General features: G+C 47.4%; 2 protein-coding genes across 3 annotated transcripts in view; one reads left to right on the forward strand and one right to left on the reverse strand.

Annotated features, from left to right (window-relative positions):
• RAD54L (RAD54 like) overlaps positions 1-5837 on the forward strand; it is a 32088-nt gene extending 26251 nt beyond the window's left edge. The window contains exon 19 of the mRNA XM_082611926.1: positions 3177-5837. The gene's annotated coding sequence lies outside the window, so the exon portion shown is untranslated. The remainder of the gene's footprint in view (positions 1-3176) is intronic.
• LRRC41 (leucine rich repeat containing 41) lies at positions 87-18920 on the reverse strand. Of its 2 annotated transcripts, none has more exons than XM_082611923.1 (10): positions 18664-18920; positions 14984-15070; positions 13133-13203; positions 5864-7010; positions 2752-3012; positions 2045-2209; positions 1854-1952; positions 1197-1319; positions 897-972; positions 87-781 (listed from the first exon to the last, which is right to left on the reverse strand). In XM_082611923.1, exons 1-10 carry the CDS (start codon positions 18860-18862, stop codon positions 562-564), a joined length of 2448 nt encoding a protein of 815 aa, XP_082468049.1. In that variant the 5' UTR covers positions 18863-18920; the 3' UTR covers positions 87-561. The 2 variants fall into 2 exon arrangements, with proteins under 2 accessions (XP_082468049.1, XP_082468050.1); XM_082611924.1 differs by lacking the exon at positions 18664-18920 and adding an exon at positions 16646-17173.
• Between the last annotated feature and the right edge of the window lie 47 nt (positions 18921-18967).

Below are 18967 nucleotides of genomic sequence, written 5' to 3' on the forward strand. Positions count from 1 at the left end.
AAGAAGTTGGGGAAAGGGGGCTCCCTGCCCCATAGGGCACTGTTGAATTTTGTTCTCTGAGAGAAAAGTCATCAAGAAGGGCTGCATGATGTTTGCCCAAAATTTATTTTATAAGAAAAACTTTTTTGGTTAAAAAAAAGAAAGGAATAAAGGTATGAAAGGGACTGAGGCCTGGGAGCAGCATGGTGAGCCCAGTAGAGGAGAGGCCTGGTAGTGGGCACTCCTACACTTCACTAAAGCCTGGGTAACTGCTTGAGGAGGGAAAGCAGGAACCCCGGGGCAGGGAAGCGGGTGGGGGCTGTCCTCAGTGATTAATGACCACTGTGACCTCCTGGCCCAGGGTACTGAGTAAGGAGCCCAAAGGCTCAACCCAGTTGTGGGAATGCCTTTGCTAGGCCGCATCAAGGCGTCCAAGACCTCAGTGCAAGGGAAAAAGGAAGAAAGAGAAAAAAGGTGACAGAAAGAGAAAGATAGAATTGGTGGTTGGGAGTTCTGGGCAGCCCATGCCTCAGCCCCTGCAAGCTGATGGTACTGAGTATGGGCCTGTGAGGCATGGGCCCATCACATGGTGCTGACATAATCTGCGAAGGCTTGGGATGAGTCCCACGAGTCGCTAACCACATGGCAGGTGGCGCGGAGCCGTCGGATGGCTTCCCTGGCTGTGACTGCATCCTGGTCCAGCCAGTTCTGGAAGAGGCGCAGGTGACCAAAGGCCCCACGGCCCCAGCGCTCCAGCCGCTTGGCAAACTCCAGAAGCCCATCTGGCTTGATGCAGTTGGAACTGGTAGGGGTGAGAAGGATTAGACACCCAGGAGTCAACTAATCCCTGGTCTGTGTCCCTGCAGCTCCATCCCTTGTCGTTGCCCTCCCTTCACCTTCCCCACGCCCACATGTACCTGATATCCAGCTGACACAGAGAGGAGGATGAATCTTCTGAGAATACATCTGCCAGGGCCAGTAGGCCAGCATTCCCTGGGGAGAAGGGGAGAAATACTCATCACCTCTACCCAAGAACAGGGAACAAGGGTATCCCAACCCAGTTCTGGCTGGGGAGAAGCTCAGACTCCTAAAGCCCCAGCACAACTATATCCCAACCCCCGTCTTCCCAGTGGAGAGGTGTATGCCTTCACCCACTGAATTTCTAGGTCAAAGGACTGGCTCCTTCCCCCTCTCCCTCCTCAGGGCCCTGCCCCCACCCAGGCGGTTCCCCGGCAGCCGGAGGCCCTTCAGTGTGGAGTTGCCCTTCATAGCAGCAACCATCTCAGGCAGAAATTGGGCCGGGCGCTTCTCAAACAGACGGCAGAAGGAGAAGGTAATCTCTGTCAAGAGAAAGTGGAATAAGTTCTGATGGCAGCATGAGAACTGGTGCTGCCCCTCCGGCCCCAGGGCCTTAGCAAGGGGTATGAACATTTTACAGAGTCCCAGAAGGAGAAAATAATTTATCCAAAACCCCAAGCAAGGCTGCAACTCAGTCAGTATTCAAACCAGAGATTGAGCCTGCAGGGGAGGCTCTCTGCAGACCTCCATACACTTCCTTCTATGCAGGGGTGGGCATTAGCTACAAGTCTATGAGGGGGCTCCTGGCAGCACATTCATCCCTTCCCACCACCATCATTTGTCAGCCACTGGAAGGTAAGAAAAACTTTTAGGTGAGGCACTCCAAGTGAGTAATTTCCCATGTTTAATATAGGAAGAGTTGAGTAGGGGACCCTTTAGAAGGAAGGTGATGCAGGTTCTGTGATAATTTTATAGTTGACGTAAGGCCAAGAAAAGAACAGTGGCTTGCTCAGTGAGAGACCATGGCAGATCTGCAGTGAGGACCCACGAATGCCCCAGGCTCTGGATGAACTTACCTTGAAGAGTCAGATTCTGTAGCAAAAACAGCACCTCACTCTGACAGTCAGCCAGATTCATGTCGTGGAAGCTCAGCCTCTTCAGAGCTAGGTTGTACTCTGGATCGGGAAAGTTCATGGACCTTAGTGTTCTCAAAGAACAATGCAAAGTCCCCTTCTATTCTCCCTTTACCATTCTAACTGGGTCCTACCTTTGAGTGTCTGCAACACAAGCCCAAAATCTTGGGGAGAGGCAAAGGTGGCACTATCCAGGGACAGCTGCTGCAGAGAACCTGAGGCCTTCAGTACAGAGCAGAGCAGTGGGGCTGGCTGGGCTCCCCGTGGAAATCCCATCTCCAGCTGTTCCAGGCAGTTTTCTGGATATGGTAGGGAGAGAAGATTACAGCTGGCCGTTGCTACCTCACTCCCATTGCAGGTCCCATCCTGTCCTTAAAGGATTCACTGAAAAATCATTTATTCGTCTACTTGTCTTTGAGTGTCTACTATATGCGAGGCAGTATGCTAAAATACGATTTAGTCCTTGTCCTTAATGGTGCATTTAATCCAAGAAGATGACTAATCAGACACAAATAGAGTATGCAGAATGGTGGGATATGAGACATGCAGGAACTAAGGGAACATACAGCATGGGGACCCAATCTAGTCTAACGGTCAGGTCTGTTCTTGGTTCAGACCCCTTTCTGGAGACAGATCTGCCATAGTCACTCCCTACGGGGCTGGTGTTGATCTGGGATCTATCCAACCCATGGTTATCTTTAAGAACAGGCTCTAAAGGCAACAAATTACAGATAAGCCAGGAATGTGTGGTGACAGGCCTGGATTAGAGATCTTTTGCCTTCCCCACACAAATACACCTGCACACTTCTGTGGAGATAGACACACATGCATAGTACTTCACCTGGTATCTCCTCATCCCCAATTATGTGGCTAGGGGGCCCTGCATTCCCTGGTACTGCAGGGTTGTCCCTCTGGCTAGGGTGGTCGACACGAATAGAGAGGACCCGCAACAGGGGCAGGGCTCGCACAATGGCACGTGTCAGCTCCAGGATGGGCAGTGGTGAGAACAGGTCACTGAGATGCAGGGCACGGAGGCGGCATCCAGCCTGGCTTGACAGGGCCCGCAGGCTATCTAGCAGGCGGAAGATATTAGAGCCCAGGCCTATGGCAGGAAAGAGATTGGGTCAGTCACGTGGGAGTATCAGTAGGGGTAATATTCAGAGACAACTCCAAATATTTCTGTTGATAACTACCAAATCTGAGCTTTGGACCAGATTATTTTAAATCATTCTCAGCTATTCATCCGTTGTCTTGCTTTTTCCTCAGGTAACCAGCTTACTGATGCCTCCTCTACTGGGCCATGCTCTCAAACATCAGTCAGGGCAGAGTCACAAAACAGAAGATAGGATGTGATGGGACAGCATGTGGCTGCTAGCTGAATGATGGGCCCAGACAGCAGCAGAGATCTCTGGACTTTTGCTATAGGTCATGGGGAACATCTGAAAACTAAGCAGGAGAGTGACAGTGATCCAATAGGGAATACTTTTAAATTCATTGGGTGGAAATGGGGCAGAAAACGATAACCACATCCCACAGAAGGGAGTAGGATCCAGAAAGGTTAGGGCAGTTGCTTAATGCCACAGAACAAGTAATTCCTTGGAAGCCACACCTTTATCTCTCCGTGGACTGAGCAGGCTCCTTTTGATTCATTCATTCAATTAAACCTTACCCATGGTAAGCAGCTGGTAAGCATGTTTTTTTGCTAGGTAGTCATGAGCACCAGATCTTGTTCCTGCCTATACAGCCTGATAAAAGCATATGATGGGAACTAGGGAAGTAGAGTGCTGTGGAAGTAAAAGGATGGGTACTTAACACCCAGTTTAGCTTTCATCAGTAAAGACTCTGGCTGAGTCCTAAAGAACATAAAAGAGAGGCTAAAAGGAGGAGTGACTGGCAGAGTAAACTTGGCATATATCAAGACCCGAAGGAGAAAGAGTGGCAGGTTCCAAGAACTGAGAAATACTCAATGTGGCTGGTGTGTAAAGTATGAGGGAGGGAAGTGTTGACGATTCAACTATAGAGGTAAGCAGGGTAAGAACATGAATGGCCCTCTAAGTAAAACACATAAGAGTGACAAGAAGCCATTGAATTTTTAGATGATTGACAGATTTGCAGTTTTGAAAATGCTTGGGTTGCGGTGTAAAAAATGAGTTGTATGGTGTGTATGGAGTCAGGAGGAACTGCTGAAATGATGAATCCAGGTGAGGTAATGGTAGTCTGAATTACGGATGTGGAGATAAATGAATCTGAGAGATTGTACAACCTGGTAACCAAATATATGTGGAGTAAGAATCCAAGTTTCTTTTGAGCAACTGAATCATCTGTAATGTCACTGAGAAGAGAAGGAAGGTCTGTTTAGAAGGAAGAAGATGCATTCAGGTTGGGGAGTGTGGTTTATGAATCCTGTGATATCTAGTTGTCAGATGAATAAATAGGTCTGGAGTTTAGGAGGAGGATCTGGGCTAATGTCATAAAATGGGGGTGTCTTCAGCATAGTTGGTCTTTGAAACCAAGTCCAGGAAGCATGTGTAAACTGGGAGAGTTTTGAGGATCTCTGAACATTAAGAGAGAAGTAATGTCCAGAAAGGGAGGAGGAAAATAAATCAGAAAATTTTGAGGTAGTAGAAATGAGACTATTTCCTGAAGAAGACAATACTTAATAGCAGATGATGCCGAGAATTAATTTAAGATGAGGACTGGAAGGTATATATTGGACTTAGCAACAAGGATGACCTTGGTCACCTCGAGGTCCTTGATGCAGTAGATGGGGTATAAGCAAGGCTGGAGTGGCTGTGAGAGAAGAGGGCACAGATGACTCTTAAGGTTGTCTCTGAAGGGCATGAAAGAATAGGACAGTAGTTAATAAATGGAATAGATGGAGGTGGTGTTGGTAGTTTTTGGTGGATACCTGATTGAGAAAAGAGAGGCAGCATTAAGTGGTTTATAAGCATGAGTTCTGGAGCCAGGTTACCTGGGTTTGAATTCTAGCTCTACAATTTACTAACTTATCCTGGGCAAGTCACTTGACCTTAGAATTGTAAGGATTAAACTAGTTAAAGAATATTTAAAATATGCCAGATGCATAGTAGGCAGTATATAAAAGTTAGCTCTTATTGAGGCATTTGAAAAATGTGCTTTCCTAAGGAGGTAAGAGGGTATGTATCCAGAGCACAGGCAGAAGAGTTAGCCTTAGATAGGGCAGCCATTTCTCCCATTGTGATGAAGGAAGAAAGGAAGAGTGCAAGTGTAGGAGTTTATAGGTTGGTTAACAAGTTGAAGGAGTTCATGTGTGATGGCTTCTGTTTTCTGTGAGGTAGGTGGTCATCTGCTGAGAGGAAAAGAAGGAAGGGTTTGAAGTGGTAGGGTAGGAACGGAGCTGATGTTGCAAACAGGGTTCATATGCGGATGATGACCATGAATGTATATAGTAGCACCAATCTGCAGTTGTGTGACTTTCTCTAGCAGTGTTCAGCAACCTAGGCAGATTGCTGGATTTAATCAGAACTGAAATTTGGCTAGCTGGGCACAACCAGATGGGGAAGAACTGAGGGCTGTTTTGCAGGTTGCTGGTCTGATTTTTTTTTAAAAAAGGTGTCCCACACCTTTTTGTATAGCTGCTTTGATATGACTAGTGAGATCCAACCTCAGCCCTGGTTGGCCCTGTATACACTATATTCTCCCACCTGTCCTTGGTTTGCCTACCGTATCTAAGGTAGACTCATTCTTCAGACTCTAATTGTCCCTCAGGAACCCCTGCTTCCAACTAGATCAAGCCTGTAGACCTGGTGTTCATCTTCTCTAGCACCGACAGTCTGCCACTGTATCATGTGTGTGCCTTCTGCCTCCCTGTGAGGAGGCAGCTTCCTGATCACACCCCCTATTCCCCTCCACAGGGTTGGGCACACAGCTGGTGCTGCTGGGAGACCCAACCCCTGCCCCTCCAGGGCACTCACCATTATAGGAGAGTGTGAGGCTCTCCAGAGACACCCAGGAGCTCAGCAGGTGGCACAGTGTCAGAGCCGCCTCTGTGGAGAGTGGAACTGTGAAGAGCTCCAAGGTGGAAATGCTGCGGAATCTTTGGGAGGCCTCCAGTGCTGGAAGCCCCAGGCAACTGGGATCTGATCCATCCAATGCTCCACAAGCCACTTCCCCGATCTCCATCTCTTCCCCATCCTCTTTCTCACCCGCCACAATGAAAACAAAGTCATATAGGTCTTCAGATTCAGCACCAGACCCCTGACGGGTGCGAGCACCCTTCTTCCCTGCAGCTCGCTTAAAACGCTTTAGGGGCTTAGGCTGGGGGGCTGAGCTAGCTGGAGCCCGTTTAGATGAGGATGTGGAAGAAGAGGAAGCAGAGGCAGAGGAGGTGGTGGCTGGAGCAGAGGGTGGGCGTTTGGTGCCAGGAGCTTCATAGGAAGTGGCTGGAGGAAGCGGCTCCCTCTTAGGGTCTGTCCCGCCTGCTGTCAGGCTCTCCTGTGTGCTCCGGCGTGTTACCCGAGCGGCAGGTGTGGCTCTGGCCGTCTGCTTGGCTTCACTCTTCCGCCGGGAGGCCATCAGGGCTGCAGCACATCGCTCAGCAGCATCCCGGCGAGGCCGGCGTGAGCCCAGCAGGAGGGACCCTTCATCTCGGGACGGGGCCCGGCCTCGGGAGGCCTCTCCACAGAGGCGGCAGGGTGGGCCACCGGGGCCTGGCTGCCAGAAGCCAGCACTCATGGTGAGGATAAGAATGAAAAGGGCTGACTCAGGTACAGGCCAGGAGTACAGCGACACCTGGCTGACAGCCCCATGGTGAATAAGCTGATGCAACAGCTGCCGAAGTGACTGCTGAGCAGCCACATCAGAGAACAGCAGGTGGCGGAACTTGAGGGTGTGCAGGGAACTGGCCAGGGTCTCCAGAACCCTGCGATTGGGCTCAGCCACCAGCTCAGTTGCACCCTGCAGCATGTTGCAGATGGTGAGCTGCCGGACATGGCGGGAGCTATGCAGGAGAGGTGAGAAGCGCTGGTCACAAAGACGCCTGTCAGAAGACACATCAATGGTCCCACGTAGAACATGGGAAAAAAAGGCCTCCATAAACTTGGCTCGCCAACAGGTCACGCTCTGAAAGCAGAGAACATTCCAGACAGCTGTGATACTAAGTGCTACCCATGGAACCCAGTTTCCTTTCTTCCAATAGCTAGCTGTTTACTGAGCTAGGTAACATTCTAAATAATGTATGCAAATTCATTTAATCCTTACATCTTTGAGGTATATATTACTATTAGATCCATTTTACAGGTAAGAAAACCAAGGCACAAATGTTATTGCCTGTGGTTACACAGTTAAGGGGCAGGATTAGGATCTGAACCCAAGAGGGAATTCCCTGGTGATCCAGTAAGGTTAGGACTCTGAGCTGTCACTTCTGAGGGCCCAGGTTCAATCCCTGGTCGGGGAACTAAGATCCCACAAGCCGCACGGCATAGCCAAAAAAAAAAAGATTTGAACCCAGGAAATTTGGTTTCAGAGATTATTACTGTAGTGCCTCCCAAGTGAAACACTCAACCCTGTAAGTTCTTCCACACTTGTTTTCACAACCTGATCCTAACTTTCTATTCTTAACATTACCACCTTTGTTCAGACCCTTATCACCTAACACCTGGCTACTTCATTAGCTTCCTGATTCCTCTGCTTGTTCCCCTTCCCAAACTTTTGCACAAGTCCACTGGGTTCATCTTTGTATTAAAAACCAAAACTCTGATTACATTATTCTCCTTTAAAACCCCTAATGTCTCCCCAGGGCTTAGGGGATCAGTGCTGCAACACATTTGAAGTTCCTCAGGCTGGCAGGGAAAGCTGTCCACAATATAGCCTCTGCCTACCTGAGCAGCTTTATCTGCCACATCTTGCTCATGAATGCTTTGCTCTGGCGAAACTGGTCACCTCACTGACCCAAACGTGCCGCCTTTTTCCTTTCCTACCTCTGCCAGAAATGCTCTCCATTGCCAGATCAAATAGACTTCATGAAAGGACCTACCAACATTTTGCTCTTTGAGGCTGTTCGTCTCATTGAGTGTCTGCCCCACTTTCTACCCCTCCCCCCTACCTCTCTTGTTGGAACTCTGATACTGACTACTCAGGTCTTAGATGTTGGTACATGTCTCATGGTGTTGAGTCTCTGTCTGTATACACATCTCATCCCAACCAGATTCGAAATTCCTGGAGAGGAGGCAGCAAATCTTAGTTTTCTCCAAGGCAGTACTTTGATGGGTATGAGATTTCATCAGGCTATTCTGATAATTTAGAAGAACTGAACACAAGTGATTTTTTTTTTTCCACAAGTGATTTTTAAGCTTTGATATACATCAGAATTTACTGTGGAGCTTTTTCCCAAAATTCATATGCCATGTACCCAGACTTGGTGATTATATTATGTTACATCTGAGGTAAGGTCCCTGCATCTTTTTATTTTTTAAACCTTCCCCAGATGATTCTGATGTATATATCAGAGATTAGGAATTACTGCTACCTACCCCAAAAGGACACACTGAGACAAATACTGATAGTTCTCTAAGTCCCCATTCTCTCCTAAGGTGCACAGAAAGTCTGATGACTGATAAAAGTGCCAGCTCTGCCACTATACTCTGGACCTCTTTAAACCTTTCTTCATCTGTAAAATGTGGATAATATCACCTGCTTCACAGGTTTGTTGTAAAGATCAAATGAGACAGTGCAAGTTTAAAGCACCTTGTAAACTGTAAAATACAAAATGTAACTTCTCCTGTTGTTAATGATAATAATTACCCCACATGGGAAATGTGAAATGGACTGGACGGAGGCAGAGCCTGTTAAGCAGGGTCCTTATTCAGCCTGAAGGTAGTGAGGCCTGAGGTTCCCAAAGGCTAAAAATAAGATACTTCCTTTGGTGTCTACCCTGCCTCTGTGCATTCCCTCATACCAGATTGACCCTCAGTTTATATGAGGTTCTTGGCAGGAGGTGGGCCCCTATTCTCAGGCAAAAGTGTCATTCCCTTTGCCCTAGCTATTCCCCAAGACCCTGCTGTGGTAATAATTAGGAACAACTTCATGTTTAAGCTAACTGCATGGCAGCAACAAGTGAGAAAGGCCCCTCCAGCAGCAGTGTGGGGGCCTGAGGGCAGCAGAAAAAAATACCTGGCAGCCAAATCTCTACTCAGCCTTAAGTGGAAGCAAAGAGGGTATTCCTGAATCCTTTAATCCTCCCTCATTCTAGCACTTTTTTCACACATTTGCTGGCCCACACAGCCTTGAAAAATACTTGCAGGTATCCCTAGCAAGGCTTCAACTTCACAAGTGAAATAGATGGTTACCATGAGGTCTGGGCCTAAAATATGGACAAAGAGGTGAACATGAACCAAGATATTGTGGCTGTTTCCGACTATAAGGCATGCGGAATATGAACTTTAGATAACTAAATACTTGGGTTTTTCAGACATTTTATTGGTTTACAAAGACAACAGGAGAGAATATTTGAAATTGGAACACCCCAGACCTGTGATAACCACAGTGAAAGCAGCATGACATAGTGATTAAGAGCATGCACTCCAGAGCCAGACTGCCTCAACTTGAATGTCAGGTCGGCCATTCATGAACTGTCACCTTAGGTTAAGTCACTTTTCCTCTTTCTGCCTCAGTTTCATCATCTGTAAACTGAGGAAGATAACTATACCTACATGACAGCGTTGTTGTGAAAATTAAATGAGCATGTAAAATTAGTTGACGACTATTGCAATGGCTTCTTTCTCATGAATTAATGCATAAACAGATAGCAATTCACTGCATTTTATTCCATCACCACCTTGAAGAAGATTCTATGCTAAAACTTCAAAGCTGAAAAATACCTGAGAGATCTAGCCCAAGCCACTCATTTTGTGGACTCGTACACTATAGTTCACACACTATAGTTCATACAATGCAAAGTGATTTAAATACTTTCTTTTGGGGGAGAGTAAGGGAAATGAGGCACCACCAAAGAGGTGACATGACATTTGCTTACCAACACAATCAGTCCTTGGCCCATCCACAACGGGCTGGCAGCTCAGGTACTGGTAGGGAAGGAAGAAGTGTGTACAAACTAGGGAGAGCTAAATATTTGCTTGTACTAAACTGTTAGAGTCTGCAAATGCTCATAAACTATATATCGTCCACTGTTTTTCTGATAACAGAAATATTGTTTGTGGAACTATAAGGAAGCAAATCAAAAATCATGTGTAAACCAACTTTTGGGAGTGTATATGTATATGTGATGAGCTATAGGTATCTGTGTTTATAACACTGAGACAATTCTCAACAGTTTCAAATGCTGGGCTTTTTTTAAAAAAATTACATATCACCACATCATTAAACATTTTTACCACCACGTATTTAAATATTTTTAGAATGACTTTATTAATATTTTTAAAATATGGATGTACTATATTTAAGAATTTCTATATTATTGAATACTTAAATTGTTTCTAGCTTTTTATATTAAACTTTGCTGTAATGAACATCTGGAAATAAATTTTCATGAGTATCTCAATTTTATATACCATAAGATATATACTTCTTAAAATTTCTAGTTGAAGAATTTGAATATTTTAAAGACTCTTGACAATTATCACCAGATTGCCCACCAAGAAAGTTGTAACATTTCTGCTCCCACCACCAGCATATTAAAATGCAAGACCTACCCACCCCTGGAATTATCTTTTAAAAAACCAAATTAAAACAAGACTTCATTAATTTAAGAGGTATAATTTTACTTTCCCATTTTTTTATTATTAATGAGATTGAACATATTTTACTTTATTGGAGATTTTTGTATTATTTTGAAACTTGTCCAAATCTGTATTCATTTTATTCTACTGTTCACCTGTCTTATCTTCTGTATCCTTTTATTTTGCAAATATTGTTTTTTACGTGCCTTTTAAATTGTATTTATAGTGTTGGCATTTTATGTGGCCAGATGTGTCCATATTTTCTTTTTTGGTTCTGCCTATTTACTAGCACTCTCCACCCTGAGATTAGATAACCAGTCACCTTTATTCTTTTTTAAAATTGTTTTGTGCTTTTACTTTTTACAATGTAATCTTTAATCTATATAGAAATTGAGTATATTGTAAAGTGAGGCTCTAACTTAATTTTTTCCAAATGGTTAACCAGTTACTAGAGAACCACTGATTGAATAATCCTTCCTTTCCCCATTGCTTTGTCTCCAGAATATCTGTTTTATTCTGCAGATCTCTTAATACACATATACACTAGTACTACACAGTTTGAAATACTATTGCTCTATAAGCAATCAGGTACTCTATCTTGCTCACCACTGTATACCTAGAACCTAGCGTAGTGCCTGGAACTGAATAATCATTCAATAACTGTCTGAATTATGAATGAAGTGAAGGTTACTGTTATGCAAAAGTGGGAAGTGGAAGCAGACACCCTCTGGAATGGATATGATGCTCCAAGTCAGGACTTCTGTGTAGGTGACTATTAGGCCACCAGGCCTGGGGCTTCCTATATATTCTGAAATACTCTGAGACAAGGAAACAGATAACAAATAGACATTCCTTCCCAGGAAGCTTGAGATAATGGTGGAAAAAGCTTTCTCAAAGAGAAAGATATTACAGTCTCCATCACCTGTTAGTCAACCATACTACTTGGGAGACACTGTGACAAAGTGAATCTCATGTTTCTTTAAAGGTTGTAGGAAGCTGTTGCCATTTCTTAACATTCTTGTGTCCACTTCTCTTTCTCATAAGGCCTAACTCCCATACATAATGCCTGATAATTTCATTGGGCCTCAATGTCATTATGCTGAACTCCAGGGGTTGCATCTAGATCTGGAAGTGGAAAAGCTGAAGGAGATGGAGCTGAATGTTATTACTGAACCTAGTAAATAAATAAATAAATCTCCAATTTCTGATAAGAGCTTGTTCTCTTGTCATTTGGCCTCATTCACTATATAAAGCCCAGTTCAAATACTACTTCCCAGGAAAGACTTTCTTACTCCCTTTTCCTTCAACCTCCTCGCTACACTCTATCATACCACTTGGCCTACCATACATGATGTATTTGTTTGCAGATTTCCCCACTAAACTGATAGTTCCTCAAGATTAGGGATTGTGTCTGTACCTCTAATATTCAGCATAAGATGTGGCATGTGGTAAGTTTGAGTAAATGTTTATTGAACTCAATCTGTCCTGTCACCTAATTATGGAGCAGTAAAAGGAATTCTGTTTAAATGAGAGCTCCAGTGAGTTATATTTGAACCAATGAATAATAGAATCTTATTATTCTAAGGGCTAAGAGGACCCCTAAAAGTCATCTTGTCCAATATCTCCAACAATGCCGAACTTCTTCTATTGATACAGTACTCTTGTGTCAGGTGGTTATCCAGACTCTATTAAGCACTTAGTGATGGGAAGCTTATTACCTCTGGAATTAGCTTGTTTCATCACCAATAACCTCAGAGTTTAAAAATTCTACAGTTTAGCAAAAATTTATCTTCCTTTAGCTTCCACCCAGAACAAGTCTGTTAATCCCTCTTTCAAATATTTCAAGACAGTTCATGTTCCCCAAGTCTTCTCTTTTTCGGGAAAAACATCTCCAGTCTTCCAAATGTGACTCATATGATGTGGCTTTGACTTCTTTCTCCATACTCCATACATATTCCAGGGATAGCCTGACCACTGCAGAGTCAAGCAGGTCTATCATCCCCCTTGTCTTTCAGTCTACATTATAGTTACATTAGTTCACACAGCTCAGGATACAGTCATTATATGAGTAGCTTTAGCACAATGTAGACTAAACCCCCTTAATCTTTTTTATTCTAGCTGCTGCTAAGCCGGACCCCTCCACCCACTACCCTGAGGTCATGCAATTAGAATTTTTTAGACTCAAGTGGAGAGTTGGTTTATTCTGCTAAATTTCATCTTGTTAGGTTTGACCATTGCTCCAGCCCTGTCAAGATCTGAATCCAGGTTCTGCCATCCATTGTGATCACTACCTTTCCCTGTTTTGTGTCACCTGCAAACATGGTGAACAAGCAAGTCAGTGACAAATGTCAAATGAAAAGAACTTCGTGACAAGCCATCAGAGACCTCTTCCCAAATTCATTCCATGCCTGCCCCTGCACTTTACCAGTACCCAGCTTGTGTTTGTGTGCTATTCCTGCTTTCACTGTGCAAAGTCAGGCCAGAGTTCTACCTGGTGCCTTAACTTACTTCCAAACTGGAAGGCCTTGTCTTCATCAGCTCATCCCATAGTCGGCGCCAAATGGCCTGAGTGGAGAGGCCTGTAGAGAGAAATATCACATTTACTTGGCTGCTCCTTGGTCTCCATGAGTGAAGTACATCAGCCTTTTAATGTCCTTTTCTAGGTTCACAGGAGCAACATGTCAGAGTGGTAAAGAGCACTGGCTCTAACGACAGACTGCCTGGCTTCAAATATCAGCAAACCATAGTCTAGCAGTGTAATCTTGGGCAAGTTACTTCATTTTTCTGTACCTCAGTTTCCTTATCTGTAAAATGTAGTTAATAATAGCAATTTCACAGAGTTGTTGAAAATATTAAATGAGTTTCTCCAGGTAAAGTGCCTAAGACAGTGCTTGGAACAGGGTTAGTTAGATGAACGTTAGCTGTTAACAGATGTGTCCAATGAGGAGTTTGGGAGGCAGCTTGATAAATTAGAAAAACTAGTTCAAAAGATTCAAAAGGGGCTTCCCTGGTGGTGCAGTGGTTGAGAGTCCGTCTGCCGATGCGGGGGACACGGGTTCATGCCCCGGTCGGGGAGGATCCCACATGCCACAGAGCGGCTGGGCCCGTGACCCATGGCTGCTGAGCCTGCGCGTCCGGAGCCTGTGCTCCGCAACGGGAGAGGCCGTGGCGGTGAGAGGCCCGCATACCGCAAAAAAAAAAAAAAAGATTCAAAAGATCTGGGTTGGGACTTCCCTGGTGCTCCAGTGGTAAAGAATCCTCCTTACAATGCAAGGGACGCAGGTTCGATTCCTGGTCAGAGAACTAAGGTCCCACATGCCGTGGGGCAACTAAGCCCGCGTGCCACAACTACTGAGCTCACGTGCCTCAACTAGAGGGCCCTCATGCTGCAAACTACAGAGCCCACGCGCTCTGGAACCTGCAAGCCACAACTATGGAGCCCACATGCCCTGGAGCCTGCATGCCACAACTAGAGAAGAGAAAACCCACACGCCACAATTAGAGAGAAGCCCGGGCGCCGCAATGAAAGATTCTGCATGCCTCAACGAAGATCCTGCGTGCCGCAACTAAGACTCAATGCAGCCAAAAATAAATAAAATAAATAAAAAATGAATTAAAAAAAAAAAAACATTGTCGTAACTGAAGTTTATTTAAAAAAAAAAAAAGATCTGGGGCCTCCCTGGTGGCGCAGTGGTTAAAAATCTGCCTGCCAACGCAAGGGACACAGGATTCAAGCCCTGGTCCAGCAAGATCCCACGTGGTGCAGAGCAATTAAGCCCGTGCGCCACAACTACTGAGTCTACGCTCTAGAGCCCACGAGCCACAACTACTGAGCCCGTGAGCTACAACTATTGAAGCCCATGTGCCTAGAGTCCACGCTCTGTAACAAGAGAAGCCACTGCAATGAGAAGCCCGTGCACCGCAACTAGAGAAAGCCCGTGTGCAGCAATGAAGACCCAATGCAGCCAAAAATAAATTAATTAAAAAAAATAACTTAAAAAAAAAAAGATCTGTGTTCAGGAATTCCCTGGCTGTCCAGTGGTTAGGACTTGGTGCTTTCACTGCCCGAGCCTGGGTTCAATCCCTGGTCAGGGAACTAAGATCCTGCAAAAGATCTGGGTTCTATTTGGCTTTGCTATTAATTGTTGTGTGCCTGTGGTTTCTTTTTTATTAGTATAATAGGGATCACATACTTGTTTTGTGTTTCGCACATTGAGAAATCAGATAAGAAAATAGGTGTGAGGGTACTTTTGAAAAGCATGAAGTTCTATGCAGGTATCAGGTGTAATATTTACCTGAAGAACATCATGGTGCCTTGCTTACAATCAGTGACTGAAAAAAAGACAGAAAAACACTCACCTTTCTTGAGGGCAGTTTCCTCAATCCTCTCCAAGTAATATATATTGAGCAGAGGTAAGATGCTTTGAAGTATTGGGCCTGGGAGGGCTACAAAAACCAAACATAAAATTTACTTTTTTCTCCCAGAGTTGCAAGCATTATTTATCCTACTGGAAAGGAAAACGGAAGGGCAGACTTCTCACTTGACGAGTGGAACTTATAGAAGCTAACCTAAGTTTAATTCAAACTCTGGTCCACTTATCTTCAGCCACTTAGTTGGCAGCTGGAATTTCAGGGGCATGCATGTCTTCAAGGGTGAGATAATCCCACAAAGCAAGCTGATAGGCTCATTTAGGAGCTGGCAGTTCACTTCTGCCCAAGCCTAATGGACCATTCCGCATTTAAAAGGTCCTTTTGAATATGTGTGATTAAAAAAAAAGTTCTTCATAATCTGGGCCCTACTAACTTCTCCAGCTCCCTGCTTTGCCTCCTACACTTCAGCCATACTAAACTACTTTTTTCAGTTACCTAACTCCCTGCTTTCTGCCTGTGCCTTTGTCATGCTGTTCTCTCCACTGGGAATGTTTTTGCCATTTTCAGCATATCAATTACTCATCTTTCACGTATCACATGCCCTTTATTAAGCCTTTCCTGAATTCCCTTCCCACTCTTCCAAACTGGCCACTTCCATCCTTTGGGCTCCCACTATACCCTGAACTAGCACTTTCCTATGAAGAATAGAAATAATTAGGCTCTATACTCTTAATTCAATATATCTTAAAAACAAAACTTGCTCTTGCTAACTTCCCTAGATCTGAGAGGCATTACAGTATTGTGGCTAAATGGTTTAGTCTCTAGATTGGACAAAACTGGGTGAAATCCTGATTGTACCACTTAATTATGAATTCATGGACAAATTAATGTCTTTGAGCCTCAGTTTCCTCAATTTTAAAATTGAGATAATAATAACTACCTCTTAAGATTGTTGTGAAAATTAAAGGAGACCATGCTCATAATCTTTTGAAGACTATGCCTGTCCATAATCTCACTAAATTTTAGCTATTATTATTCTTATCCTGTCAAAAGCATCTCTGTCCTGCCAAGAACAAGTCTTAAGATCTTGATACTTGAGAAAATTCTTTCAAAACTTACATTCCAGGATCTCCTTTTATCTTTACTTATGCAATAACTGAGTCTAGATATCCAAGAGCCTAGTACAATTCTTTCTACATAGTAGGTACTCAACGTACCTGCTCAAGAAAAGCATTAATTCCCTATGCTATTATACTAATGTAGTCACTCTACTGCATTCAAGATAAAGTCCAAGTTCCATATCCTGGCATTTAAGGTATAACATACCTATTCTATTCCTCATTATATCCTTTCCTGCTGCCTTTACTCATTTTCCCCTCTTCTCTTTCTACACAAAGAAATGCTAGTGCACTACTTCCAGGAAGGCTTTCCTGGCTGTTAGCCCACACTGAGACCTTCCTCCAAAATAGCATTGCTTAGCAGGCCTCTTACTTGGCCCTTCTAAGAGACCTAGCTTGATTCTGTGTGACTGTCCACCTGCGCTAGGCCCATAGGAGCTCTTCCTCCTCTGTCCATAATGCTCCCCTGTTTAGCCATCCCCTCTCACAGCCACAGGGATTCTCATCCCGTTATTCACAAACTCCTCTGTACCTTTCTCCATTCTTCTTAAGCCAGGCTCTTCCTTGCTTCTTTCCAGCCCACATCTTCAATGCTTCCCCTTCCCAACTTCGGGCCTCCACCCCCAGTCCTCTGCCCTGGTAGCCAGGTTTAGCATTCTGGAAGGTCCAGGCTGACACAGCCAGATCCACTGTACCTTCTTCCACATTCCCCAGGATTTTTCTGAGCCTCCTGCACAGATCCACTGAGACTCTTCTCCCATGAGTCAGCCTGACCCTACTCTTTTTAGCTGTTGGTCCAGGGCCTCCACAATCCCCTCCCCCTCACTAGGCCTGAGGACTTCTAACAGTCTTCCCCCAGCAGACGAGGCACTTGGGCCTCTTCAGGATCGGTCCCCACCAGCACCAGCACCACCACCAAGGGCCTTCCTCCATCCCTGGACCTCCTTAACCACTCCACAGCTTTGGGGCTCATTCCTGGAGGCCCAACCCCCCAAACGCCAGGGCCTTTTCTCCACATCGGCCTCCTCACGCATGTAACCCAAACCCCCATCCCAGGACATCAAGCCCCCACTCCTGACCTTACACGGGCCTTCCTCCTCGCAAAGGCACCGCCACCACCATTCCTGAGGCCTACTCTAGACACCCCTGCCCCCAGGCCCAGGGCCTCCTCTCCTGCCACCCCCTCCCCCGCCCCGGGCCCTCGGCCTGGCCTGCCATCTCCTCACCCAACTTCAGCCCTGGCCTCCGGGCCCCACCCCCTCACACCAGCAGTCAGTCAGGCCCAAGGCCTCCCTCCGCCCCGTGCGGGCAGGCCTACCCCCAGAGCTCTCACTTTCCTCTATTTCACTCACACCGTCGGTGCCCAGGCCGCCCACCCGCGCTTTCCTCCTCAGCTGCCAGACTGCGACCAGCGGTACCCACCACACGGCCCGGCCTCCTCGTGCCCATCCGCCCGCAGGCCTCCCTCCTCCGTTACTCGGCCCACCCCGCCGCCGTGCTCCCAGGCCCCCAGCCGGGCTAGTCGACTCACCCTCCCAGGCCCTCACCCCAGCGCCCTAGGCCGCCCGCCTCTGCTCCTCAGCCTGGGCGCCCTCAACCCAGGCGGGGCCTGGCGGTCTCGGCCGCTCTCAGGCCCGGGCCTCCTTTCACTCCAATCGGACCCAGGCCTCCTAGCGGCGCCGCGCCCCCTCCCAGTTCGGAATCCCCGGGCCGTCGCCCCGCCTGGGGCCTCCGTGGCCCTTCCCGCCTGTCCATCATTCGCGCCTCCGTCGATTGCTGATCCTCTCCCGGCCTCCCTTCACCCGCTCTCTGGCCCTTCCTCGCCGCTCCGGCCAATCCGAGCGGCCTCCGGCACTCCGTGCCCAGCCCGTCAGTCCGTCGCTCAGTCAGTTTGGCATCCGAGGCCCTGGCCGTCTGTTCGCTCCCTCCAGCCCCGGGCCGTCAGACAGGCCTCGGCGCCCCGAGCCTTTCGGCCTCTCCGGCAGCCCCATCTCCTCGCTCTCCAGTCCACTGGCTGCCCTCGCTCAGCGGCTTGGCCTCCGGAGTCTCGGCCCCCGCGGTCTGTCAGGCAGACGCCGGAGGCCCCGCGCCGTCAGTCTGGTTAGGTGGCCCCGGGCCTGGCCTCCTGGCCTCCGTCCGGGCCTCGCAACCTCGGCCCCCGCCCCCAAGCAGAAGGGCCATCCCTGACCGTCCGTTCGACATCCGAGACTCCGCAGCCCGGCCCAGCCCGAGTGTCACTTCGGAGCCCACAGCCCGGCTAGTCAGTCCTGCCTCTGTCGTCCGGCCCGCTTCGCCCCAGACCGGGCCTCCTGGCCTCGCCCCCCGCGCCCCCCGGCCAGGCCGCGGTGCGGGTCCACCTGCCGGTTTGGTCTCCGCCTTTACTGCGCCCAGTCCTGTCAGTCACGGAATTCATGCTCCGACCCAAAGGTCTGGCTTCCAGTGCCCCGGGCTGGGCCTTGCTCCAGGCCTCCCGGCCTCGCCCCCCGCGCCCCCCGGCCGCTGGGCCGTCTCCGCTCGTTGCCAGAGGTAGCCCCTCACCCCGCGACTTACCCCACACCCCGCTTTCCAGAACCCCCATATGGGCGCTCACCGCCCGCCCGCACAGCTCGAACAGGGCGGGGGGAGCGCTGGGGCCCGAGGCCGAGCTCTTCGCTGGCGCCGCCTCCCGGGACGTGGCCTCCATGGTCGTTGCCGCCGCTACCTCACAGAACCAGCAACTCCGGGCGCGCCAGGCCTCGGGCGCCGCCATCTTGGGGAGGTGCGCGAGCCCGAGAGTAGCATTCGCGGGCCGCCATCTTGAAAAGGTCAGCAGTTAGGACGGTTCCATCAGCGATGTGGGGAAGACAGGGAATTG

Source organism: Mesoplodon mirus (genome assembly GCF_964341445.2).
Source record: "Mesoplodon mirus genome assembly, chromosome: 3".
NCBI lineage: Eukaryota > Metazoa > Chordata > Mammalia > Artiodactyla > Ziphiidae > Mesoplodon > Mesoplodon mirus.